At 35.0% G+C, this 27,509-nt stretch overlaps 1 protein-coding gene across 2 annotated transcripts in view; it reads left to right on the top strand.

Annotated features, from left to right (window-relative positions):
- Positions 1-27,509, top strand: part of CCDC39 (coiled-coil domain 39 molecular ruler complex subunit) — a 45,819-nt gene that overhangs the window by 10,774 nt on the left and 7,536 nt on the right. For both annotated transcript variants that reach the window (XM_053918119.2, XM_024563906.4), the window contains exons 4-14: positions 289-447; positions 1,215-1,307; positions 1,404-1,532; positions 4,355-4,546; positions 7,121-7,224; positions 7,525-7,657; positions 10,122-10,316; positions 11,252-11,416; positions 13,924-14,061; positions 18,887-19,095; positions 25,992-26,115. In XM_053918119.2, the coding sequence (XP_053774094.1) occupies positions 289-447; positions 1,215-1,307; positions 1,404-1,532; positions 4,355-4,546; positions 7,121-7,224; positions 7,525-7,657; positions 10,122-10,316; positions 11,252-11,416; positions 13,924-14,061; positions 18,887-19,095; positions 25,992-26,115 (1,641 nt within the window). The remainder of the gene's footprint in view (positions 1-288; positions 448-1,214; positions 1,308-1,403; positions 1,533-4,354; positions 4,547-7,120; positions 7,225-7,524; positions 7,658-10,121; positions 10,317-11,251; positions 11,417-13,923; positions 14,062-18,886; positions 19,096-25,991; positions 26,116-27,509) is intronic.

Below are 27,509 nucleotides of genomic sequence, written 5' to 3'. Positions count from 1 at the left end.
TTGCTTTGGGGGAGCTACCATAAAGCCTTTTCAAGCAAACTGTGGCTCAACTATTGTTCTCAACTTGTAAAATCATTTCTCCTCTATTTTACAACTAAAGAAATAAAATAAAAGTGTGACAGTTATGTAATTAAATATGGTATATTCATTTGGAGGTCAGATACAGGGACAGGATTTCCTCTTTCCTTTTTTATATGTTCTTTATGATATGAAATATTATGTTTTATTTTAGTTCATATAGTAAATAATGTTTTGTAACCTCCCCCATCCCCTCTCTTTGGGTATTAGAACAACATATTTAAATTGACTCATAAATTGGATAGTTTGAAATGTCAAATGAACTGGGACCAGCAAGCACTGGAGGCCTGGTTAGAAGAATCCGCCCACAAAGACAGCGATGCCCTCACTCTTCAGAAGTACGCACAACGAGACGATAATAAAATTAGGGTGAGAGATTAGAAATTGTAATGTTAGGTTTTCTCTGAATCTGTAGTGTATTAACCTTTTTATGTAAGTGGACTTAGAATTTTAAAGCAGTAGTTCTTAAACATTTTGGGGGTCAGAGTTTCCTTTTATAGTCTAATAAAGCCAAGTATTCTGTCTCTATAAAAATGATTATATGCAAATACTTACAAAATTTTGCTGAAAGTTGTTTAGATCCTCCGAAGCCCATTGACCATTTAGGGATCCTTGGACTCCAGGTTAAGAATCCTGACTGCGAAGAGTTCTCAAAAGCATTTCAGAAAAGTTTTATGCTTGAACTATGTATAAGTATTTTAACTTATTTTGTCTAAATCATAATTTGACTGTTACATATAGTTTTTGCTAATTTGAGACCTAAGTGCTATTAATTATTTAATATGTTATTATTATCATTATTTACAATCTACTTGTAGTGAAATCTGGTAATACTTTAGTATTATGAAACATGCCACTTTCTAGTAGACTTAATATCAAATGCATTATTTTAAGTGGAAAATTGTTTAATCTTTTTTCCTAACATACTTAAACATGTGTTACAAGTCTTTTAAAAAATAATGAGTTTTGAATGCAGCACTTTGATGTTAAAAGATAGTCTATATATTTTGTAGGTGTTTTAGATATCAAATATTATATATATATATATCTATAATATAACACTCAGTGTGAGATGGGCTAACAGCTTTTGAGTTAATCAGTGATAATCACGACTTTTTTTTGCACGTATCTCATAGGCACTGACTCTGCAGTTAGAGAGACTGACTTTGGAAGGTAATCGGAGAAAAAAATTACTTGACAACGAACTTACAGAGACTCTAAGTGCCCAGGTTGGTGTAGTGAAGATTTTTACTTCGTAATTGTCAAACGGATGTTGGCAAAAGCACTTACATTCACAGAAATGTTATTTGCTCTCTATTTGACAGTTAGAATTGGAGAAGGCAGCGCAAGACTTTCGTAAGATTCATAATGAAAGACAAGAATTCATTAAACAGTGGGAAAACACAATAGAACAGATGCAGAAGAGAGATCAAGACATCGATAACTGTGCCTTGGTAAAGGAGTTATTTGGTCCTTGCAAAGTTCAGCTGTATTTATCTCTTTTGTATTTAACTAACTCATTTCAAATGTAAATCACATTGGTATTTGAAATTCACTTTTGTAGGAGATTTAGTAGTTTTGGTAAAGTTGTTCAGAGCTGAGTCTATATCCATTTAGAAATGTGATTTTATATATAATATTTATGATATGACAAAGACTAAATCCTGCTGTCTCTGAAATGTGGAACAAGAAAAAGCTCATGGATAACATTATTGTGGTAAAATCAATGCCCTACTTACACAGGGCTGTTTAAGGTGCCTTGGATTTAACATGTGTGCTATTGGTGCACACAGTTAGGTGTGGGGGAATGGGACTTTTGGAGAGCCGAGAGAAAGGAGGGAGAGTCACGAAGGAAACTGGGATGGCAATCAAGTTTCACTTTCGGGGCTGAGGCACTAATGATGGGCTAGAAGCTCAGAAGGGGAGGAATACCACACTGATTAAATGCAGAGCTAGTGTTATCTTTTGCTACTTTCCAAAAATTTGGAACTATTTTTTGGAATTCATTAAGAGGTCAAATAGTGGTAAGTAAAAATGGGAAAATTAGGGAAAGTTGGGAAGGAGAAGGGATTGAGAAGGAAGGAAGACAGATGAGAAGATGTGTTAACATTCTGCATCTAGTTCATGGAAAGGCATTTGGCAAGCAGCTCAGATCACTGAGCTTGGAAATTTGGTATCTGGATGCAGTTTACTTGTTATATGCAACTTGTTATTTGCAAGTGTGTGCAATTCTGTTGTTTTAAATTTCTGTTAAGTGACCAACATTTTATCAACAAAATGGCATGCACCTCCCTGAGAGAGACAAGAACCAATCTTAACTATGAGTTCCTCTTAATTCTTAATGCTGATGTTGGTTACTCTTTCTTGACTTCTTACTGCTTTCAAACAGTGATTCCTGACTACTTCCTCTGCATAAATAAAATGTGTCCAATCTAAGACTGCACATCCACAATTGAATTCTTATAGAACCCCACAGCTGAATTGACACAGCCTGCTGATTTGCCAGCATACACAACTTGTCATATTCACAGTGGTTCCTTACTTACAGGTTGATATCTCCTGGCTGTCTATTGTAGCAGAATAGGGAAGGTGCTCAGAAACATCTCCTTAGGTAGAGGTATGCTTCTTAGTGTTGAACAACTGGCTCCCGATCTGTAACATTTCTGATTTCTGTAGTGAATCAGCTTCCATACCAACATGACTCCACTGAACACAGCACTGAGGAGACAGGTGCAAGTCAGCAGTGGTGAGCCAGGGGGACCAGCTCACATCGCTGGAGGGTAAATCAGAGATTAGACCCTTTTGTTCCTTTTCCTCTGGAACAGCACCTGCCTTCTCAGTGTCTTCTGAGCTGCAGTCCGCTCAGGAGTCTGACCACAGATCCTGAAATTGGCTTCTCAAAAGAAACTTATATTATTTAGAAATATTTTTTCTATTATGCTTTTATCCAGTGTAAAAATTTTGGGATATTACTTATAAGCATTACCTATATGAAAACTTAACTGTGAATAGGTAGCACTGTTAAATAATGTGGACATTAACATAGATATTAAAGCATTTGATTAAGTAGTAGAAAAATCAATATAAGGCAGGAAATTCTAGAATTTTATATATAACTTTGACCTGTCGTGTGGTTGAATGAACACAGCCGATATATAGAATGCTACAATTATAGAGTGTTAATTGTTATAGAGAGCATACAGGAATACTAGATAAAACAATTTTTTTAAATGCAGTGCATCTCAAACATATATCCATTGAATATACTAATATGTACACTATTATATACAGCATTTCTAAAACTTACTGATTTCAGATCACATGCCTCCTCCAACCCCATCTCCTGGGATAAGTTGTTTGGTGGGACCCCATTTTGGAAAACTTGAAAGAAATGTTATTTTAGGATAAATTTTTCTTCTCTAAAATATTGCATTGATTTTTTTATTCCCCAGCTCTACAATCATCTTCGTTCCACATTGCTCGAAAGTTGACCCTCTTTAATGTGACAATTAAAAAATTGAGTTTCTTCACTGTTTGGCTCCAACTTCTACCTTTCCAGTCTCATCCCTTTCATCTGTACACCCACCCTCTCTTAATGTATCCCCATTCCATCCCTGCCCTCCCACCCTGTGCTTTAACCACACTGGAGTTTTTATGCATCTCCACTTATCTTTTTAGGCCTGACCTAACTTAAACCTCTTAGATAATGCCTTTTAATAATAGCTCTTGGGTAGACTTTATTCTTTGTTTCTATAGTACTTTGTCCACATCTCATTTACTGCTTTGTATATTCTATTAATTTTGTGTAATCAAGACCAGCAAAAAGCCTGAGTGAAGGCATTCCTATTGAAGCCAATAGCTAAAATGCTACTTACAAAAGATGAAGAAAAAAAAAACTGGTCATATGAAACATTTGGAAAAGTTCACTGAAATTCTACTTTCTATGTGAAAAAATATTTAACACTCTTATATTTTTTAGATGTCACCTTTCATTTATAAAAGGTTGATATTTTCCTCATCTCTTTAGTAAGGTACCAAGTAGATTAAAGGAAATATAGAGACCTTTAAAAATATGAGCTTATTATTTTTGGTGTGTAGTATATTAATATTTTGTTTTAATTCATATAAATATAGTCTCTCTCAAAAACATTCTCTTAAGAAGTTTTGATAAAATAAATATTAAATATGATAATATAAAAATAAAACTAAATTCTTTTTAGTTTTTGTTCTGTTCATCATATTAAACATATATTTAACTTTTTTTTTTTAATCCTAGGCATTAGCGGAGATAAAGCAGGAAATAAGAGAAAAAGAAAGTTTGGTTAAAGAAAAGATCAAGTTTTTGGAAAGTGAGATTGGAAATAATGCAGAGTATGAGAAAAGAATTTCTGTTGCTGATCGTAAAGTTTTGAAGTGTAGAACGGAATATCAGCATCATGAAGCTAATAGAAATCAGATGAAGGATGAGGTATGTCAACTAAAAATAAGCACAAAGCCTTTCCTTTAAGGAACTGCCTTTTAGTTCTTTCTGTTTCATTTCTTCATGTTGTGGAAATTTTAGGATACTCTGACTGAAGGTGTCAGAGGGGTGCCATGTACATCACAGGCGGTGTGGAGGGCCCCCCTGGAGTGGTACAGTGTCCAGCTTGCCTGTCACATATTTTGTTAGTGAACTAAGGCAAAAGGCTCCCAAAGGGTCTACACTGGAAATCATAATTTTAAGATAAAGGACAAATGGGAAAATGTGAAGGTCAATATTGACATCACTGATAACTTGAAGTGTCTTTCCAGTGAGTCGCGTATGGTGGTTTTAACTCTGAAATTCTAGGTGGAGCTACCTGTTTAAGTTCAGTTCCTCATCTTGTTAAGCAATAAATTTCAGTCTGGTGGTAGGTCAATGTAGTGGTCGAACTAAGAGAGAAGAAATAGCTATGAGAACGGAAAACTTCCATTTTGTTCTTTTCTTCTTTTGCGGCATTCATGCTAACTAGATTATTCCATAGGGCGAGGTCACAATCCCCTCAGTTAGCAATAAAGAGATCTTTATGAAATTTGTGTCTTATCTGAAATTAACATTGTTTAGGTGGGAAATTGAAATATTATAGGGCATTTTATTCTATAAATTGTTATGCTTGTTGTTTCTGATAAAGAAGGAAAGATTTTTCTTTTGCCCAAAGAGAACAATTACAGAAGATCCTAAAAAAGTAAAATAAATGAATTTCTTGCCTAAGTTAAATGTCACTGCTAATATCTTATTTTTAAACATTTAAAAGTTTAAGCAAATTTCAGAAAAGAATACATGGATTTCTTTATTCATTCATTTAGGAATTCATTCATTCATGTTTTGTTTATTGAGATATAATCCACATGTCATAATTCACCTCTTTAAAGTATACAATTCAGTGGTTTTTAGTGTATCCACAGAATTGTGCAAACATCACCATCATCTAATTTTAGAATATTTCTGTCTCTCTATAAAGAACCCCACACCCATTAGCAGTCACTCTCCTTTCCCCCTTCCATCCAGTCCCTGGTAACTGCTAATCTACTTTACAGCTCGGTGGACTTGCCTACTTTAGATATTTCATATAAGTGAAGTTATATAATGTAGGATTTATGACTGAATTCATTTATTTACATAACATTTTCAAGGTTCATCCATGTTGTAACACATTCTTTTCTCCAATTTTTTTATTCTGGTAAAATATACATAACATACAAATTACCATTTTAATCATTTTAAGTTCACTGGTATTAAATACATTCCCATCGGGCTACCATCACCACCGTCCATCTCCATAACTCTTTTTTTTTCTTGTAAAACTGAAACTCTGTACCCATTAAACAATAACCCCGCATTCCTCCCTCCTACCAGCCTCCGGTAACTGCCATTCTCCTTTGTCTCTATGGTTTTGACTACCCTAAGTACCTTATGTAGGCGGAATCCCACAGCATTTTGTGACCGGCTTATTTCACTCATTTTACTTAGTATAATATTCTCAAGATTCATCCATGTTGCAGCATATGTCAAAATTTCCTTCCTTTTTAAGGCTGGATACTATTCCATTTTACGTGTATACCACATTTTGTTTATCTGTCCCTCTATCTACGGACATTTGGGTTGCTTCCATGTTTCAGCTATTGTCAATAATGCTGCTGTGAACATGGATATACAGTTGCCTCAGAATTGCTGACCCATGTGGTAATTTTATTTTTAATTTTGAGGAAGTGCCATACTGTTTTCCACAGTGGCTGTACCAACAGAGTTAATTTTTCTACATCCTCACCAATACTTGTTATTTTTTTTTCTTTTCCTTTCCTTGCTTTTCCCTCTCCCTTCCCCTTCTCTATTTTTTCCCTCCCTTCCTCCTTCCTTCCTTCCTTCAGTAGTAGCCACCCTGGTGTGTGTGACATGGAATTTTATTGTAGTTTCGGTTTGCGTTTTCCTTGTGGTCAATAATGTAGAGCATCTGTTGTGCTTATTGGTCATTTGTATATCTTCTTTGGAGAAATGCCTATTGAGGGAGACCCTTTGCCCAGTTTCGAATCTTCTTGTTGTTGTTATTGAGTTTTAGGAGATCTCCGTACATTCTGGATATTAATCCTTTATCACATAGCGATTTGCAAATTTTCTCCCATTCTGTGCATTGCCTTTTTACTGTATTGATACTATCTTTTGATCCACAAGAGTTTTCAATTTTCATGAAGTCCAGTTTGTCTATTTTCTATTGTTCCCTGTGCCTTTGGTGTCACATCCAAGAAATCATTGTCAAATCCAATGTTGTGAAGTTTTGCTCTGATGTCTTTTAAATACATATATGTGGGTCTCTATAATTTGCCAGTATTATACAAGTTATTTAAAACTTAATATTAGGTCAAAAAGAAAAACTGTTAATATGTTTTAACAGCAGTATGACTACCATGTTTATGGGAATGATGAAGGTTAGAAAGTAAAGTGTTCCAAATAAAACTTTTTGGAAATGAAATTAATGTACAAAATATAGAATAAATATATAATTTCTGTTTGTTAACTAATAAATAGCTGGATTCTTTAAAAGCCACTGTGAATAGAAGTTCCAGTGATTTAGAAGCTCTGAGGAAAAATACTTCCCAATTAAAGAAGGATATTCATGAAGAAACAGCAAGGTAAGAAAAAGATATTTAAATACATTTATAGTTTTTGACTACATCTAGAAAAATAAATTTTTTTGTTAAATAATTATAAAATTATAGTTACTAAACTTAAAAATATCCCAGGCTTTTCATCAGACAAGCTTAGGCACAATATTTTTATGGCCTATTAAATATGTATTGGTAATAAAAAGGTTGATGGTAAAAGAAACCTTCAAGTTATATGAAGAAATCATTGGACAAACTATTTCTTATTTGTTTGCATGAAATACCTTTAGACATGTTTTCTGTTTTTTCTTCATAAACCCTTTCTAGGTTATACAAAATTAAAAATTATAATGAGATTGCCAAAAAAAAATTAAAGGAGATAACTGAGAAAACTATGTCAGCAGAAGAGAAAGCTACCAGTTTGGAAGATATGCTAAAGGAGGAAGACAAAAGTGTGAAGGTAAAGTTTCGTTTCAGTTAAAGAAAATCACAGCGAATTTAGCAGCCGTGAATTAGTTAGACTCTTAAGATCAGAGGAGCAGACAGTCTTTTAAGAGGCTCTGCTTTTTGGTGTGATCGCATTTGTAATCAGCATCCTCGGTCCTCTTTTTATTGCCTCTGAGGCTCTTGGTGACCTGCTCTCTCAAGCTCCTCATTCTCCATTTGCTCCACTTTCAGCATTAAACTTGATGTTGTCTTTTCAAGGTAGCCCCTGTACCTTAGATTCTGTGCCCTCTCAATGCCTACTGTGTCCATGTTCCTGCTTGTCAGCCACATATGTATGTTCTCATATTGAAAATGCACCTTGGAAAGGGCTCCCTTGTTTTATAACTGATTTCTATATAATTATCATTTTTTGTGATCAATTTCCCCCTAATGGTCTACATTCACTACCTGTATTTTTTCATCATCTGCTAGTACTATCTCTTAAAGTCTGGCATCATTTATCAGTAATCGGGCTCCTAAATGCTATCACTTTCCTAACTCTGCTGGCATCCCCCTCCCTTCTACCTTAATCTCTTTGGCATATTGGTAGCATTGAAGCCAATGTTGACAAACTGGAAAAGATTGGGTCACCATTTGTTCTTTGAAAACTTCAAAGTAACTTGTGTGACCTGACACTGTAGGCACTACTTCCTTTTAATCTTTTTGTTGTTGTTGTTGTGGGGGGAGCAGAGGGAGCAGCTGAAGATGGTGGCAAAGTCCCCCATTTGCTGAGGTTTATTTCGAGGATGGTTTCACTTCTATTTGGATAGAATCAGCTTCCACAGTGTGTTGCTGTATGTTTAAAATTCCTGGGTAATGAATTCATGCTGCAGTCTTGACTTCGGTGGTGTTTGAGTGCAACATTATTTTTTTAAGGTTTTTTTTTTTCCCTAAGAGCATGAGTCTCCTGTAGCACATGAGATGGGACAGTTTTAGAACTTATGAGAAATCTTTAAAAACTGTGAAATGCATGTGAAATAGACTTTTTGGTGACAGAATGAAGAACTAATAACAATTCTGAAGAAGTTAGCTGAATTTGAAAAAAAATAAGATTGCAGTATTTGTATTAAGTGTGCTCTAGCAGGATTGTATTAATAATTTTGATTTTTGTGGCTGCTGTATTTTATTTGTTTGTTTGGAAAAATCCCAACCCTATATATTTTGAGATGTACTGTGTTATTATTCATCACTAAACACTGACTTGAAAACTCTACCTGGCACTCGTTGAAAGGTATTAAATCCAATGCAAATTGTCTATTATATGAAAAATAATGCATTTCATTTGATTATATCTGATTATATTTCTTGATTTGTGAACTTTTAGATGTTCCAGTCATGGATGTCTGTTGTTTTATATTGAGGTTCATTGGTTGCTAAAGGAAAATATGCTAATCTGCATATAAGAGCACAGAGGGAAATTATTTCAACATTTTAAAATGATGACTTTCAGTACATGTTGTCATGGTAGATCTATTTGAAGCCTAGAATTCATTTGTTGTGAAGCTTTGAGGTCTAGACAGCTCTGCCTCCTAAGAAAGGAGCAGTGGGAATGGGGATTGGTTTCTACTTCCTGTAGGGCTGCACAGGAACGAGGCCAGCTGGAAGCATGTGTGGGTAAGATGTCGTGCCAGTTGGTGTGTTGGGGCCAGCCTTACCAGTTCACAAGAAATGATAGTTAGATTTTCTAGAATTTTGCAAGTTAGCTGTTAAACATAGCTACTATTAAAAATTAAATTATATAGACTTACAATTCAATAAATTATATCAAAAACAAAAGTAATAATTACTCAGCACTCATCACTTCCAAATTATTTTACTCTTACCTATGCTCTTAATGTTACGTAAGATTATATTGTAAAATGGAAATGCTGCATAATGGTCTACTACCGTGTTTCTCTTCCTGACTCTGAATTTAGTGGAATCATTTCAGTAGCTTGAAATTGGGTATAGTGGGAGTATTTACACTATTAAAACCAGCCTCTCCCCTCAGTCTCTCATCCACTGGAAAGCTGGTGGTTAATTAAACACTTACCTGCTCACCACTGGATAGCGACCTAAAGAAGGTAGAGATTGGCGATGTGATTTCTTCCCTGTATCACCCTTAAGACTTCAGTAAACTTTGTGAACCTATATGCTGTGTATCTCCAGTATATTTTCTTTTCTAAGGAAACCAGTGGAATGGCCAAGCCCTAAGTCCAAGGTGGGGCAGAAATAAGATGACAGATCAAGGAACATGGCAGAAATAGAAAACTACTATTCCAGTCTACTGGAGCAGACTGCAGGAAATGCTGGCAATTTGTTGAAATTGTGGGGAGGCCTTTATATCTCAAGGGCTAAAATGTTGGAGGTTCATTATAAGCCCCTAAATTATATTGTTTATAAAATAAAATATTTTAAGGAATTATAATTTCATTAATCACTATTATCCTTATCATCAGGAAGTGGGAGTTCAATTGAACTTAGTGAAAGACGTGCTATTTAAGAAAGTTCAGGAATTACAGACTGAGACAACAAAAGAAAAAGCTGTCATATCAGAAATTGAAGGAACCCGTTCCTCTCTAAAGAACTTCAACCATCAGTTACATAAACTGGATTTTGAAACCTTGAAGCAGCAAGAAATTATGTACAGTCAGGTAGATGTTACTCTTATGAATATCTTCCATTCTGATTTGTTATGGTTGTGACGTAAGATACTGCAGTCTTCTGAGAAAACAAAGATTTCTAAGCACTCTTGTGGGATAGACAGATATTGAAGATGAGGTATCACGTTATATCAATAGTAGGGTGAGGGAGCCTTAAGTACTATGTTTTCTTGCTCTGAAATAAACAAGTAAGAGGAGACAACTCTAGTGAGAGAGAACCATGCCTTAAAGGAACCTGGGCCAGCTGAACACAGAATGCAGAGTAAAACAAAACAAGTTGGACATCTGAAGCCTAGAAAAACTGTGTGTTAGTTCTTAGTTGTGCAGACTTAGGCTTTCCCTCCCGCATCCTTAGACTAATAGGTTAAAAGTATTTTTTCAGTTTTTCCTTATTTCATCTATTTATGTGATCTGTCTCATTAGTTTCTTAATGTTCTCCCTCTCTACATCTTAATCTTCTCATCCATTATAATTTTAGTTTCTCAAAATTACAGATGCTACAGTATAATTTAAAAAATAATTCATTAGAAGTTTTGAGACTTTTTTGGCTAACAATTTAGGACTATATCATTTTTGTGCATCCCTTAAAAATGTACCCTCAAAAATTCATGTCCACGTATATCCAGTGGATTTACTGAGGCTCCATCATGGTAGTATGATAAATAGCTCCTTATATGACTTTGTTATGTTTTCAGATTGCTTATATGTCACTATCATGTGCCCTGGTTGTTGAAGAATAGGTTGCTCTTTCTCCCTTTAGGGTAAGAAGGATTTTTATCCTAAATTATTGAAGGTTTAAAGTGACTTTAGTATGTGATAATACCGAGGCCAACTCATGAGAAACTCTTTACTGTGTCTTTATTTTTATAGAAATGGTTTGCACCATTTGTTTCTCCTTACTAACTTATTTTTAAAAACTGTAACAGGATTTTCACATTCAACAAATGGAACGCCGAATGTCACGGTTAAAGGGAGAAATTAATTCAGAAGAAAAACAAGCTCTTGAAGCAAAAATTGTTGAACTTAAAAAGATGTTGGAGGAGAAAAAATCTACACTTGGCCTTTTGGAAACACAGATCAAAAAGCTTCATGTAACTTATCCAAAACATTCTTATGCTTAAGATATGCTAGTTATTAGTCATTCTATTTTAAGAGAACATGTTTCTAAGACTTTAGTTTGGATAGCTGCTTGCCAAGCTACCCACATATATAACAAATGTATGAACTAATATATATATATTTCTATCCTGACTGTGAAATGTAACATTACTATTGGTTATGCATTTACAATATACTATGTATATCATATGCCTTCAGTATTTTATTTTTATAATCTATATAAATATTTTGTGAGGAAGATATTATTACTTGTTTTACAGATTAAGTAATTTGCCATAGTTATGTAGCTAGTACAATACGTGGGGAGCTAGGATTTGATCCCTGGTTCAAGTGACTTCAAAATACTGTTAGTGATTTAAAACATTGATAAATCCCAGTTTTCTATTATGCATCTGCCATGATAACCTGACTACCCTTTATCTATGAAATAATCTCGAAAAGAAGATACTCTTTCATGGGTCATCTATTGTTGTTATTCAGATATTTACTTAGTAACAAATTTCAAATAACTTGATTTTGTTAAGGTGAAAATATTCTTAAAATTTAGGTATATTAAATATTTATGGCAATATAAAAACCTATGTTAGGGGAACCTATCTAATATAATACCTATGTTAAAGTTTAATCAGAGAGTGAGAGTGAAGGAGTGAGAGAGCATGGGCTTGAAAGGATGAGAACTCAGAATGGTTTAAATGTTTTCTTAAACTGCTGGGAAGGACTAGTGATGAGTGTCCTCTAGTGGCTGTGAGAAGAATTGCCCTGAACTCCTTTAGGGCTAACCAAGGAGAAAGGGAGGTGTTAATTTTTTTTACATCAAAACAAATTTTATTTTATGATGACAAAATTTTGGTTTATAGTAGCCTGATGCAATGTATTATTAATGGTTTCCTTGGTTTAGTAGAAAAGAGCACATATTTTGGAAACAGAAAGAATTAGTTTTGAATGTCAAGGTTATACCACTCCTATTTTAACTTTTCTGAGCTGTAGTTTACTCATCTATTAAATGGAAAAAAATTAATACTATTTTATGGAATTTTGGAGAGTTAGAAGCAGTTTATATCTTAATACAGTGCTTTTTAGCAGGTACTCAGTAAATGATATTGTTTTAATTACATAGAGTATGAGAATACTAACGCTACAGAAACATAAGAAAGTGAGCTGGTACCTGAACATGCTTCTTGACCGTGGTGTCTGCATTGCTGCGGGACCATCTGCTGGTCCCCCTTTATCTCTCCTGGGGCTCTGTCCATTATGTAGTGGATTAGTACTATGCCTATTCTAACTCTGGTTTTAATAGAGAGATAAACAGAAATACAAGTGAATTTTTAAAAGATATTGAAGCTAATCACCCTTCTAATGAAGGTTGCTCTCAATAGCAGCATCAGATTATAAAGTCATTCTGCATTCTCTCTCCCATGCCACTCCATGTCCTATTTTGCATAACAGAAATTAATTTCTTCTGGTTGAAATTCACCTTAAATTTAATTTTTTGTTGTTCTTAAAGTTAGTTTTATAAAATCACATATTTATGCAAAATTCCTCTTCTTACTGTCTTGCTGCAGTTCTAGGTCTTGATACTCCAGAGACATACAGGCAATGAGAAAGACAGAGGAGGGGAGGAAGAAGGTAGGAAGGAAGTGAGAACGAAAAAGAGAGGCAAGAGAGGTGGGTGGGGAGAGAGAGAGAGGGACAGAGAGAGAGAGGGAGAGAGAGAGAGAGAGAGAGAGAGGGGAAGATGGAGAGAGAGAGAGAGCGCCAGATCGTAAAACTAGAAAGTTTTTGCTTTAGGCATGCAGAGGGGCTATGAGCACAAACCTTGTTCTGGGTTCAGGGTGGATACAAACTGGTATAAAGCTGGAAAACTGATATCTATATATGTACTACCCATTTATGCATCCTATGGAGTTAGATCTTATCTGGCATTTTTGTGTCCAGCAATATATGATTTAATAATAATGAACAATACATGAGGTTTCAAATGCTGTTGTGCATACTGTTTGCCAGTAGCTTCTTTGATCCTCATAACACCCTAAGGAAGCAGGTATTGTTGTCATCTGATTCCAGAGATTGTACTGTTAGCCAAGACCATATTCTTTTTCATACAGCTAATGCTTTTATTTTCCGGGACTCAGGTTGAATCAAACAGTGAACTCTAGAAGGTGAACCATGTATTGAACCAAAGCTTGGGCTCCCTCCTCTCATTTCTCCCCATAAATGGTGATCACCTAAAAATTCAGGTTGAACAATAACCATATATACTTAAACTAACCCCCAAACATCAGTTGATGATAAAAATGAAAAAAATTATGTGAATATCCATGTATATTATATTAGAGATGTTAGAGCATGAAGAATAAGGTTTTTAAAAATCTGATTATTATATTTAATGGAGCAAGTAATTTAATGTAAGATGTTTACTAGTGTATGTTTAATATTGTTATTTAAAATTATGTTTATATACCTTTTTTCCTTTTTACAGAATGATCTTTACTTTATCAAGAAGTCGAACAGTAAAAATGGTGATGAAAAACAGTCCCTCACAAACAAAATGAATGAACTAAACCTTTTCAATGAGAGATCTGAGAAGGAACTCAATAAAGTTAAAGCTTTTAAACAGGTGCAGTAAAATCCTATTGTATACAATATTAAAAACCTCATGTTTTCATGCTAATTATAGAAAAATTAAAAATATAGCAAATTATAAAGAACACAATAAGTTACTGAAGTTACTGTACACAAGATTAACAGTATAAAAGTATATTATTTCTTTTGAGTCTTAAAGAATATTGGCTATATATATATAATATTTAAAATTGATTAATATATTGTACATTTCCAAAATATTAAATATCCTTAAAATATTTTGGAGTCTTCCTACAGTCTATTGCATGGAGTCACTGTAATTTATTCAGCCACCTCCTATTTTTTGGATTTGTGTTTTTTTCCAATGTTTGGCAATTCCAATAGTATGATGTTCTATGCACATACATCATCGCATAGTTGTTCAATTAGTTCCTCAAGATAAATCTCTAACTCTATAATTAAAGTTCAAAAAATGCATATTTTCAGTGTCTTGAAACTATTTCTAAGCCAAATTGTCTTTGAGAGGGTTAAATCAAAGCTTCCAGTAGCAGTGTATAGGCATTCTATTTTACTCACCACCCCGAGGCTAATTCTTATAGTTTGTAAAACTGTTGTCAATTTTATGGTCTAACCATAAAGTTGTTTTCTTATTGTTTTAGTCTGCATTTTAAAAATTAGTGACATTTTGAAACACTTTATGTTTAAATATTACATAAAATTTAAAATATTTATGTTTAAATAAAAATCTTTAAGACATTTTTGATTATACTATGTTTGATAATTTTGTTTTTTGGATTTCTAGTTTATGTTCTTGGCCCATATTTCCATTAGGAGTATTATATTTTTAAATTGCTTTGCAAAAGATCTTCATATGTAAAAATATTAACTGTATCATAAATAGTGCCAATATTTTTCCATTTGTCTTTAAATTTTTATTCAGTTTTTTAATACAGGGTCTGACACAAATAACAGCCCTTTTTTATTACAAAATCTTTTTTAAAAGATTTTTTAAATTTATTTTTAGACAGAGGGTAAGGGAGAAAGAGAGGGAGAGAAACATCAATGTGTGCTTGCCTCTTATGCGCCCCCTACTGGGGACCTGGCCTGCAACCCAGGCATGTACCCTGACTGGGAATGGTGACCCTTTGGTTTGCAGGCAGGCACTCAATACACTGAGCCACACGAGCCAGGACCAAAATCTTTTATTACAAAATCATAAGCATGTAATTTTATAATATAACTATCACACTAAAGCACACCATATGATATTTTTAGTGAAATGTTCAAACTGCTGTCCATCTGGTGTGAGATATTCACATACCCTACCCACCATACTGAAGCAAGCCTTATTTCTGCCAGACCCTGTATATAAAATTTCAATTTTAATGTATTTTTTCCACAACCATTTATCCCCCTTACACCCTCCTCAACCCTGCAACCAGTGCACTGTTGTCTGTGTCCATGAGTCCTTTTTCCTTTTTGCTCCATCCTTCCACCCCTTAACCCCCCACTCCCATAGCTATAATCCTGCTCTCTATGAGTCTGTCTACTATGTTTCTTGTTAGTTCAGTTTGTTCATTAGATTCCACAACTGAGTGAAATCATATGGTATTTGTCTTTCTCAGACTGGCTTATTTCACTTAGCATAATGATTTCTAGGTCCATTCATGCTGTTGCAAAGGGTAAAATTTTCTTCTTTTTTCTGACCAAGTAGTATTCTATTGTGTAAATGTGCCATAGTTGTTTTATCCACTCGTCTACTGATGGACACTTGGGCTGCTTCCATATCTTGGCAATTGTAAATAACACTGGAGTGAACATAGGGGTGCTTATGTACTTACAAATTAGTGTTTTGGGTTTTTTTTTTAAAAATATATTCCCAGAAGTAGAATCACTGGGTCATAAGGCAGTCACATTTTTAATTTATTGAGGTATCTCTATACTGCTTTCCACAGAGGCTGCATCAATCTGCATTCTCAAAAAAAGTGCAAAGGAGTTCCCCTTTCTCCACATTCTTGCCAGCACTTGTTGGTTGTTGATGTATTGATGATAGCCATTCTGACAGGTGTGAGGTGGTATCTCACTTTGGTTTTAAGTTGCATTTCTCTGATGATTAGTGATGTTGAGCATCTTTTCATAGGCCTATTGGCCATCTGTATGTCCTCTTTGGAGAAGTGTCTATTCAGATCCTTTGCCAATTTTTTATGTGGATTGTTTGTTTTTTTGGTCTTGATTTTTTAAGTTCAATATAAATGCGTATATTAACCCCTTATCAGATGTATAGGAGAATGTGTTCTCACATTCAGTGGGTTGTCTTTTTATTTTGTTGATGGTTTCATTTGCTGTGCAACAACTTCTTAGTTTGATATAGTCCCATTTGTTAATTTTTTCTTTTGTTTCCCTTGCCTGAGGAGGTATATCAGAAAACATATTGTTACAGTGTCTGAGACTGTATTGCCTATATTTTCTTCTAGAAGTTTCATGGTTTTGGGTCTAACATTTAAGTCTTTGATTCATTTTGAAGTTATTCTTGTGTGTGGTGTAAGAGGATAGTCTGGTTTCATTTTTCTGCACACATATATCCAATTTTCCCAATACCATTTATTGAATAAATTGTCTTTAGCCCATTGTATGTGCTTGTTTTGTCTGTCCAAAATTAATTGACTATGAAGGTGTGAGTTTATTTCTGGACTCTCTATTCTGTTCCATTGATACAAGTATCTGCTTATGCCAGGACCATGCTATTTGATTACTATGGCCTTATAGTACAGTTTGATATTAGGTAACATGATTCCTCCAACTTTGTTCCTCTTTCTCAGGATGGCTATTGCTTTGTGGGGCCTTTTGTGGGTCCATATAGTTTTTTGAAAAATTTGTTCTAGTTCTGTGAAATACATCATTGGTATCTTGCTAGGAATTGTGTTGAATTTATAGATTGCTTTGGGTAGCATGAACATTTTAATGATGTTAATTCTTCTGATTCATGAACATGATATGTGCTCCCATTTATTTGTATCTTCTTCAATTTCTTTCTTCAGTGTCTTATAATTTTCTGAGTACAGGTCTTTTACATTCTTGGTTAGGTTTATTCCTAGGTATTTTATTCTTTTTTTTAAAAAAAGATTTTGTTTATTTTTAGAGAGAGGAGAAGGAGAAAGAGAGGGAGAGAAACATCAGTGTGTGGTTGCCTCTTGAGTGCCCCCTACTGGGGATCTAGCCTGCAACCCAGGCATGTGCCCTGACCGGGAATTGAACCAGTAACCCTTTGGTTAGCAGGCCGGTGCTCAACCCACTGAGCCACATAAGCCAGGGTGGTATTTTATTCTTTTTGAAGCAATTGTGAATGGGATTTTTTTTCTTAATTTCCCTTTTAGATAGTACATTATTTGCATATAAAAATGCAACAGATTTCTGGATATTACTTTTGTATCCTGCTACTTTAATGAATTTATTTCTCAGTTCTAGTAGTTTATTGGTGAAATCTTTAAGGTTTTCTATGTACAGTATCATGTCATCTGCAAATAAAGATAGTTTTACTTTTTTCTTTCCAATTTGGATGCCTTTTATTTCTTCTTCTAATCTGATTGCTATGGTTTGGACTTCTAGTACTATGTTAAATAAGAGAGGTGAAAGCGGACATCCCTGTCTTGGTCTCAGTCTTAAGGGGAACACTCATAGTGTTTGCCCATTGAGTATGATGCTGGCAGTGGGTTTGTTGTATACGGCCTTATAATATTTAGGTGTGTTCCCTCTATTCCCACTTTACTGAGAGTTTTTATCATAAATGGATGCTGGATTTTATCAAATGCTTTTTCCGCATCTATTGATAGGATTATGTGGTCCTTATCTTTCATTTTGTTTATGTGGTATATCACATTTATTTGTGAATGTTGTACCAACCTTGCATTCCCAGAATAAATCCTACTTGACCATGATGTATGATCTTTTTGATGTATCGCTGTATTCAGGTTGCTAATATTTTGTTGAGGATTTTAGCATCTATGTCCATCAGGGATATTGGCCTACAATTTTCATTTTTTGTAGTGTTTTCATCTGGTTTTAGAATTAGGATAATACTGGCCTCATAAAATGAACTTGGGAGTGTTCCCTCCTCTTGAATTTTTTGAAATAGTTGACATTAAAAACTTTTAAAACATCAAATATTTAAGTGCTTTTCCCTATATAATTTCAGTGCTTAGAAAGTTCTTTGTCACAGTAAAAATCAAACAAGTGTTTACTCTTTCTAGTAGCTACATTGGTTTTTTTCTCTTGCATTGTTTTTTCATTCACCCGGAATTTATTTTTGATGCATATGAGATGTAGGGATACAATCTTTTCTGCGGCTGTGAAAAACTATATTTTTGAAATAGTAAAATCTTATATTCTGGAGCGTTTGTTTCTGGGATTTTTATTCTGAAAATTATCTGTGTACTCTTTATCAGTTTTCTACTCATGACAGAATTGCTTTAAAATAACAATTTATATACATAGTATTTTATGAAATTTAGCTAGAATATAAAAATGGTCATTTATGGGGACTTACACATTTTCAGGATATTTTAAGTTTTCACTCTTTTTTAGCAAAACTTGAATTTAAGATTGAATTATAAAAGACTTGGAATAGCCACAAATTGTTTTCTGTTTTTAAATAAATGAAAAGGAAAGAAAGGAAAAGGAAAAGAAAAACCTGAGTCATGACTCAGCAATCTAAATTTAACCCTAGTTAATAATCTTGGTCAATGGTCAAATAGAAACTATTATATTTTCAAATATGACTTATGTAGAATAATAAAGAACAATATTTTGTTTAGGTATAAAAATAATTATTTCAACATTTAACAATGTTGTTATGTTGATAGGATTTGATGATAGAAGACAATCTTTTAAAACTTGAAGTTAAACGTACTCGTGAAATGCTTCACAGTAAAGCAGACGAAGTTCTTTCTCTGGAAAAAAGAAAACAGCAATTACACACAGCAATGGAAGAACGAACTGAAGAAATTAAGGTTCACAAAACAATGCTGGCATCACAAATAAGATTTGCTGATCAAGAACGGCAAAACATAAGGTAATAAGTAGAATTTTCACATACTGCTAATGAATTTTGAAAAGATAAGGGTGATGTCAGAAGAACTGATTCCTCCCTCTACCACCTTGGATGTCCATCTTTTACTTAATCATCTGAAAAGCCTTTTACTATAATATATGGGATATATTTTAGCCATAAATCTATGCTTTTTCCTCTCTTTCCTTTGGCTAACTCCTCATTCTTTAGATTCTCCCTTTTACATTAAGACCATTAGTTCCCTTGTAATTGATTTTTTTCCATGGTTTGTGTAAGGGTTCATTAATGTGTTTTCCCTTATGGATACCGAATAACTGTTTAAGCAAATTTTCCCTAGAGATTTTGCATATCTTTTATAAGATTTATTCTGGCTACATGTTAAATTTTTTAATGTTACTGTCAGTGTTATCTTGCTGGTATGTAAAAATACAGTTGATTCCTGTATATTAAGTATCCAGCAGCCTTGCTTAAACTCTTATTAATTCTAGTGATTGATCTAGATTGTAATTTCCATGTATTTTACTCAATCATTTGCAAATAAGAGTTTTTTGTCTTCCTTTTCAATCTTTATTACTTTCCTTTCCCTTGCACCACTGCCCTTGTTACCTAACCTCCAGTCCACTGCTGACTAGCAGTGGTGATCACAGGCACCCTCGTCTTGTTCCTGAAATCAATGGGAAAGTTTTCATTGCTTTATCAATAGGTATGAAGTTTACTGTGGTAAACTTTCTTGAGCTGCTCTTTATAATATTAAGGGCTTTCCCACATATTTTCATTATTTGTCTAGTGATTGTTCTATCTGAAGTCAATGTTGAATTTTATTATATCCTTTTACTGCATTCACTGACATATAGCTCCATCAATCTGTTAGTATAATTAAATATACTGATTGATTTTTCAAAGTTACACAACCTTATTGATGAGGTCACCGGCAAGCAGTATCTGTGGCATTGTGGCTGAGACGAGACAAATTCACATGGACTATCAAGTCCTGTGGAGGAAAAGGGATGGCACAGCCACTCTCTCAAGGGGAGAGCACCTCAGAGTGCCTCAGCCACTCTCTCAAGAGGAGAGCGTCCCAACCTTTGCCTTGCCAGGCTTTTTTATTGGCTTTATTTGCATAGGAATACAGGGCATATATGGAAAGCTCATCAATCATTGTCAAGCAGTAATAATCAAATAGATAACATTTAAAGAATTCTGAGGGTTTATTTTGAGTCAGGGTCAGATAGCTAAAGGACCATAGAACTTTGGGGAAACAAACTCATTTCATGCTTGGACCCTTATCATTTAATTGAGGGTATTCTTAGCAAAGCAGGTTTCACAGGATTTTATGCACTGTTTCTTAGGCCTGATTGCCCCAGGGAACCCACCCTTTCCAGCTCAGGGGCGCACCCACCTCCAGCATTGTTTCAGGCTTAGGTTGAGCAGGGGAAGTAAGGCAGCCAAGAGATTAGGAGGCCTCTTGCAAACAGAATGAGGACTCAGGCCATGTCAAAGCCGAGGGGTGAGGGTCCATCACCCCCTTTCTCCATAGCCCCACAAGTCCTTCCCTGAGGGCCCCCTCATGACTGTGCCTGTCTTAGGTCGTCCCTCCCTTGAGGAATCTTACCCATTATTGGCTAACTGGTCATGCACTGGGGGCCAGGTAGGGTGAAGTAAAGTGGGCAGAGGCGGTGCTCCTGCCAGGGAGATAAGATTTGTCTCCTTAGTGGCATAGGGTCTCAAGGTCTGTCACTCAGCCTTAGCCATGGGGGTTACAGTCTCTGAAACCAGGCAGGGCTGTTCCCAACACCTTATGTTTCTGGAATAAATGCAGCTTGTCTGTCACATATTGTATTTTGTATAAATCTGGTTTTGGGGGGTAATATTTTTTATAATTTTTCATCTATGCTTACAATTCTTCTTTTTCTACAGCCCTTGGAAGTTATAAGGCTATTACAGTTATGTCTACTTCTATAAAATGATTTTTCTGTATTTCTTATTTTTCTATACTCTGGATAAGTTTGTGAAAGGATTTTTTTCAGACCTCACCAATAAAGCCATTGGAGGCTTGGAGCCTTGTGAGGAGGATTTTCAAATGTCGGTTCATTTTATTTGTTGTTGCTGATTTTTCACTTCTTGAATCAGTTTTGGTAAATTATATATTTCCCTAGGAAAGTTTTTCCATTTCCTAGGGAAATATATAATTTTTAAAGTTATTGCCTTAAAGTTGTTCATGATATTTTGTTTTATAGTTGCAGTGTTTCTAGCATTTCATTCCTAATTTGAGTTATATTTTTTGGATGGGATGAGTCTTGCAAATAATGAATTTTATTGCTCTTTAAAAAAAATCAAATCTTGATTTTTTTCTATTTTGAATTTATTTTCTATTTTACCAATTGTTGCTCTCACATTCATTATTTTTCCTTCTATTTTTGTGGGCTTATTTTGATTTCCTTTTTCTAACTTCTTAAGGTAGATGCTTAGCTAATTAATTTTCAAATTTGAAGGCTAAAACAATCCCCTTTATTACTTAGCTGCATCCCACACAATTTTCTATAAGGGCCAGATACTAAATACTGTAGGTTTTGCAGGCCATATGGTCTCTGTTGCAACAACTTAATTCTGCCATTGTAGAGGAAAAGCAGGCACAAACAATATGCAAATAAATGAGCATTGATGGCTGTGTTCCATAAACCTTTATGGACACTGGAATTGGAATTTCATAGAATTTTAATTTTTCATAAACTATAATTTTTTCAACCATTTTGCATTTAAAAATGTAAAAGCCATTCTTTGCCCATGAGCTGTACACAAACAGGAGGCAGGTAGACACCTGGCTTCTTACTGCGGAGCAATGATATTCCACTGTGTGCATCAGTCCCGATTGATTTGTACATTCACCTGTGTCAAACATTTGAATTGTTTCCAGTTTTTGTTTATTACAGATTAAGCTGCTATGAACATTTGTGTTCTTGGTATGAGCATATGCTTTCTTTTCTCTTGGGTAAATATCTAGAAGTGGAATATATGGGTCATATGGTAGGTATTTTTGTCTTTCCATTATTTTCATTGATTTCACTCAGTTTTGTTTTTCTCTTTTATTGTTTGGAGCATACATATTCTAATTTTAATTATTTTCTTGGTTATTCTGAAATTCAAAAGAAACTTTAATCTTCCTATATTTCTGTGAATACTGAAGATTAATTTGATTCTATTATTTTTCCCTTCCCAAAATACGTTAAGACTTTTAGCATTTTTTATTGCTGCCTTTCCTATCTCCATCTTTCATGCACTGTTGAAATCACTGATTACCACTTCAGGTATTGTTCTTCCTGTTATGTCTCTACTTTTAAAAGAGGCGTTTTCTTACAACTTGCTTCGAACTGTTCATCCAATTGCCCCCAATAATTTCAATCTAGCTATATATTTTACTTTGTTTCTTGGTTGAATATTCTTTTGTGTATCCTTTGTTATCTTATTTTCTTGGCTTTCCATTTAATTTCTCTGGAGTACGTTCTGAATTTGTTTTCAATTATTGATGTTTTCTGAAATTTGAGTCCTTGCATGTTTAAAACATACAGTAGAATAAATATGGTCTACTCCTTATTTGAATTAGTTGAACTTTGAAAGCATTGTTTCATATTCTTCTAAATTATAGTGTTGTTTACAAGAGGTCTGATTTCATGCTAATTTATTTTATTTTGTAGTGAACCTAGTTTTTGTTTTCTTTCTGGAAACATGGGACAATCTTTTTATCTTGGGGTTTTAGAATTTTCCTTATGTGTCTGGGTGTTCTTTTTTCATTTTTCTTGTTTGACCCTTTGTGAGCTCTTTCAATTACTTCATTGGAGTCTTTCTTTAGGTCAGGGAAATACTTTGCTGTTACTTCTTTTTAAAAAAATATATTATATTTATTTTCAGAGAGAAGAAGGCAGGGAGAAAGAGAGGGAGAGAAACATAAATGTGTAGTTGCCTCTCACATGCCCCCACTGGGCACCTGGCCTGCAACCCAAGCATGTGCCCTGACTGGGAATCGAACCAGCGACCTTTGCTTGTTTCGTAGGCCAGTGCCCAATCCACTAAGCCACACCAGCCAGCGCCTTTGCTATTACTTCTTTAATTTTTTTCCTCACATCTTACTCTATTCAACTATTTGTTGCTTATTTTTAGTGGATATTGGTTTTCTTAGATCGGCCTTCACTTCCAGATTCCTCCATTTTTCTCTCATTTTAAGTTTTCTATTCTTTTTATTGCACTTTTTAAGATATCTTCATTTTCTCTTTCCCTATCCCCTTTTCTGTTCCCCCTTGTTCCCTGCCTTTCTTTTCTTCTCCATATCTCTAATTTCATGTTTTTCTTCAATAGTTATATAAATGTCTAATCACTATGTTGCACACCTGAAACTAATATTTTTATATCAACTGTAATTAAAAATAAATAAGTGAAATTTAAAAGGGCAAATTATTTGCAAATTTGTCCCTTCATTGGTCCTTTTCATGGCAGCCCATTCTTGTTTAATGGGTATTTTTGGATGCAATATCCTGTCATCTTTCAGAGGATACTCATTAGAATACTCTGAAAGTTCTCTTCCGTCCATTGCATTATCTTTGTTTCTCATAGTGTCTGTTCTGTCATTGTTCATTTTGTCCTTTTTATTCATGCTGTTTGCTTTCCATAAATGTCTGATGGTCCTAGGCTTCCTGTTATATTTACTTAAAATTGCTTAGTTAATAATCACGGTGATGGAGTTAGTGATCGGGTATCGGTTTCTTCTGCATTTAGGAAGATCTCTTCCTCCAGCAGGTTTCTACTCTAAATGGGAGGCTGCTTGTAGGCTCTGGGCTAGTCTGTCCCTAAAGAGGTTGATCTGGGGCAATGAATACATTATCTCATTCCTCCGTAGAACTGCCTTTCTTTCTTAACTTCCACTCTTGTGGAAGCCTAGAATGACATCATGTACTCCCCTCCTCTCCCCTCCCCCCCCCCCCCCCCGCCCAGCTCCAACATACAATGCTAGCACTCTGGTAATCCGGGAGAGGGTGGTTATTAGATCACAGATAATTCCTGCCAACATTTCTGTATACTTTGGGGGGTTGAGAGGAGTGGCCCAGATATTCTCTGGGCAATTCTTTTCTTAATTACCTTGATAACAGCTTCAAAGATCACTTTTTCTCTTCTTATTGCCCAAACTTATTTCTGAGTTTGGATTTTCTCCAGACTTCTTTGCTGAAAAATGGCTCTTATTTCTGCATTAATCTCTGTGTATCTCTATTCTTCCTGTCAATAGTATCTAGTATCCAATTTGTTTTCCTTTTTTATTCATGAATTCATGAAAAAATTTTATCTTTCTTATTACCAGAGCTGTGATTTTTCTTTTTTCTTTTAGTCTTTTCCATTTTAGGAAGGAGGAGAAATATATTTTTGCTCAGCCAACCATCTTAAGCTGGAGGGCCAACAAACATTGTCTTTTATAATCACAAAAAGGATGCATAAATATTTTCTGATGAAACGATACTTAAAAACAAGCAAAACTGTAACTTTTGATATTTATATGTTTTAGTGTTAACTTTCTTTAGCGGTGGAAAAACTGGTAGGTTGAAGATTCCCTTTTACCATGGTCGGCTGGCTCACTTCCATGTGGTCGTAGCAGGCAAACCCATGACCCTCTATGCTGCCATGCATATGTTGGCATTATTAGTATTGTTATAAAATAAGTTAAAAAATAGTTCACAAAATATAAATTTACTGGAATAAAGAGAAAAATTAAACCATTGGATTTAATAATGTAAACTATGAGTTTCTCATGTTTCTGTATGCCTGGCAAGGAGAGACACTAATTGTCCTGTTCTATTTTTTTTTTAATTGTAAAAAAACACATAACATTAACTAACTCCCCCTTTTCCCCTCTCTGCAGCCCTTGGTAATCACCACTCTTTCTGTTTATATGAATTGGACTACTTTAGATACCTCATATGTGTGGAATTACACAATATTTGTCTTTTTGTGACTGGGTTATTTTATTTAGCATAATGTCCTCAAGGTTCATTCATGTAACATGTGACAACATTTACTTTTTAAGGCTGAATAATGTTTCATCGTATGTAAATACCGCATTTTGTCCGTTCATTTGTCTGTGGACATTTGGGTTGCTTCCACCTGACTATGTGAATGCTGCTGCTGTGAACACTGGTGTGCAGATATCTCTTCAAGAGCCTCCTTCAATTCTCTTGGGTATATACCCAGAAGTGGGATTGCTGGGTCATAGAGTTCTATTTTTAATTTTTAGTTTTCCATAGTGCTTGCACCATTTTCAGTCCCACCAGCAGTGCTTAGGGGTTTCATTTTTTTCACATCCTTGCTAATTCTTTATTTTTTGGTTCTTTGATAGTAACCTTCCTAATGGGTTGAGGTGATCTCTCATTGTGGTTTTGATTTGCATTAAAATTAGATTATCATTTAAAAGATGTTTGGATCGTGAACAGCCTCAGAATCCAGAGGTAATGATGATCTCCCTCTGGAGCAAAAGTTAGGTACGCTTATTTTCTATAATAAAATATTTAGATTACCTAAGCTTGAGGTTGCTCAGTTGTGCAGCATTCCTTTGAGCCCCTCCTCACCTGCATGGTAATTTGGGAGCAAGGGGAACCAATGTAAACAGGAAGCTCTTTTCCTCTGACCCAGGAATCTTGTGTCTTCAGCCAGCACCCACAAAAGTGTGGCAGGCTAACTAGTTACCTTTCAAACAGGGTGAAATCTGAGGCCTTTCACACTGAATTATAAAACTGACAAGTGAGAACATATTTAATCTCAGTACAGTAGTAACACAAACACAAATGTCTCCTATAAGAACACTATACTCCTTTAAAAAAAGTATTTGTTTTCCAGTGTTTAATTTTTTTTTCTTCCCATATTAGTGCTGAGTTTCATGAGCGGCTAAGTAAAATTGATAAGCTGAAGAACAGATATGAAATTCTTACTGTTGTTATGCTGCCCCCTGAAGGAGAAGAGGAGAAGACACAGGCCTATTATGTAATAAAGGTACTCTTAATCGATTCACAGTTGTGATAGGATGAAGTATCCTTTCTTCATTAACAACCAAAATAGGTTTTTTTGCCCTGAAACTTCAAACTTTATAGCACTTTCATAGCTATTGCACTTAACTAGGGCCATAAAACATGAGTTGCTAATGGAAATAGTAAAGCACTGTTAGTTTTATACCTCCAGTCTGTGAGGTCAAAGAGAGGTCTGGACTACCCATTGATGCTTTATTATCATCTTTGTGTCCTGTCATTTTCTCTCATTTATTCAAGATTCATAATCTCTTTTACCCCAAGACATACTATCACACAGGGTGTCTTCAGCATACATGCCACATCTCTTCAACACCTCAGGCTCAAAGCTCTTCACTATAGGACCCACTCACATGGCCACACCCCCTCAACCTTATCACCACCTGGAGTCACACCACTTCTGAAATCTTATACTCCATTGCAGTCCTGGTGTGGCAGATATTGAGAGAGGAAGAGAGGCTGTCCCTTTGCCTTCATATTAGGTGGGAGACAACTAAGCAGGTGAATCTGCCCCATTTTCTGGTATTTGGGAGCTGTCTTCTATCTCATGGTTATCTTCACCTAGGAAGCCATATGGAAAGTTTAGAAGTGATTAGGAATTGGATGTGATTCCCTCCCTGAGCATATTTATCTCCTCATGTAAAAAATACCCCGAACAGCTGTGCTTTCCTTTACAGAGAAGTTGAGGAAGTTATTCAAAACACCACGAAGATACATGCATAGGAGCAGGCAGGAGATCTCCCAAGTCTCACCTTTAGAGACTGGCCCTTGGGGATGTTCCCTCCCTTTTGACTTGTATTACATAATCTGCCAAGTTTCTTACTGTAGTACTTGAGGGTGCTCCTAACATATGCTGAGACACCCTGCCACCACTTTGCTTCAGGAAATTCTACCTGACCTGTATGAGAAATGAGTCCCAGCTGTCAAACCCTTTTTATAACTTATCAGCCTGTAGTACCTCAGGGTTCTGCCCAATATTAACCAGACTTTCCTCTTTTCAGGGTCTGAAGGTTCCCCAGAGGTGAGAGGTAGGCTCTAGTTTGTAAAGCGTTGGGAATAAGTTAGATGTTGTAGGTCCAGCTAAATTTCTCTACCAAGGGCTGTGATGAGTTACCTGAGAGCACTAGTGTTTACGTATCTTTATCCATCCATATTTTGATTCTATCACTGACCAGGTAGGTGACCTTCAGTAAGTTATTTAACCACTTGGAGCCTTAGTTTCCTCACTTGCAAAATGAGGATAATAATTACTTTTAGGAGTGAGAAGAAATATATAAGCTCTTAAGACAGTGCTTGAGACAAAATGAGCCCTCATTTTAGCTATTGTAGTTATTGTTGTTATGATTAGTAATAATAATCCAA

The sequence above is a fragment of the Desmodus rotundus genome, chromosome 2 (assembly GCF_022682495.2).
Source record: "Desmodus rotundus isolate HL8 chromosome 2, HLdesRot8A.1, whole genome shotgun sequence".
Lineage (NCBI taxonomy): Eukaryota > Metazoa > Chordata > Mammalia > Chiroptera > Phyllostomidae > Desmodus > Desmodus rotundus.
Note: the sequence above shows the minus strand (reverse complement) of the source record. Positions and strands in the feature narration are given on the sequence as shown.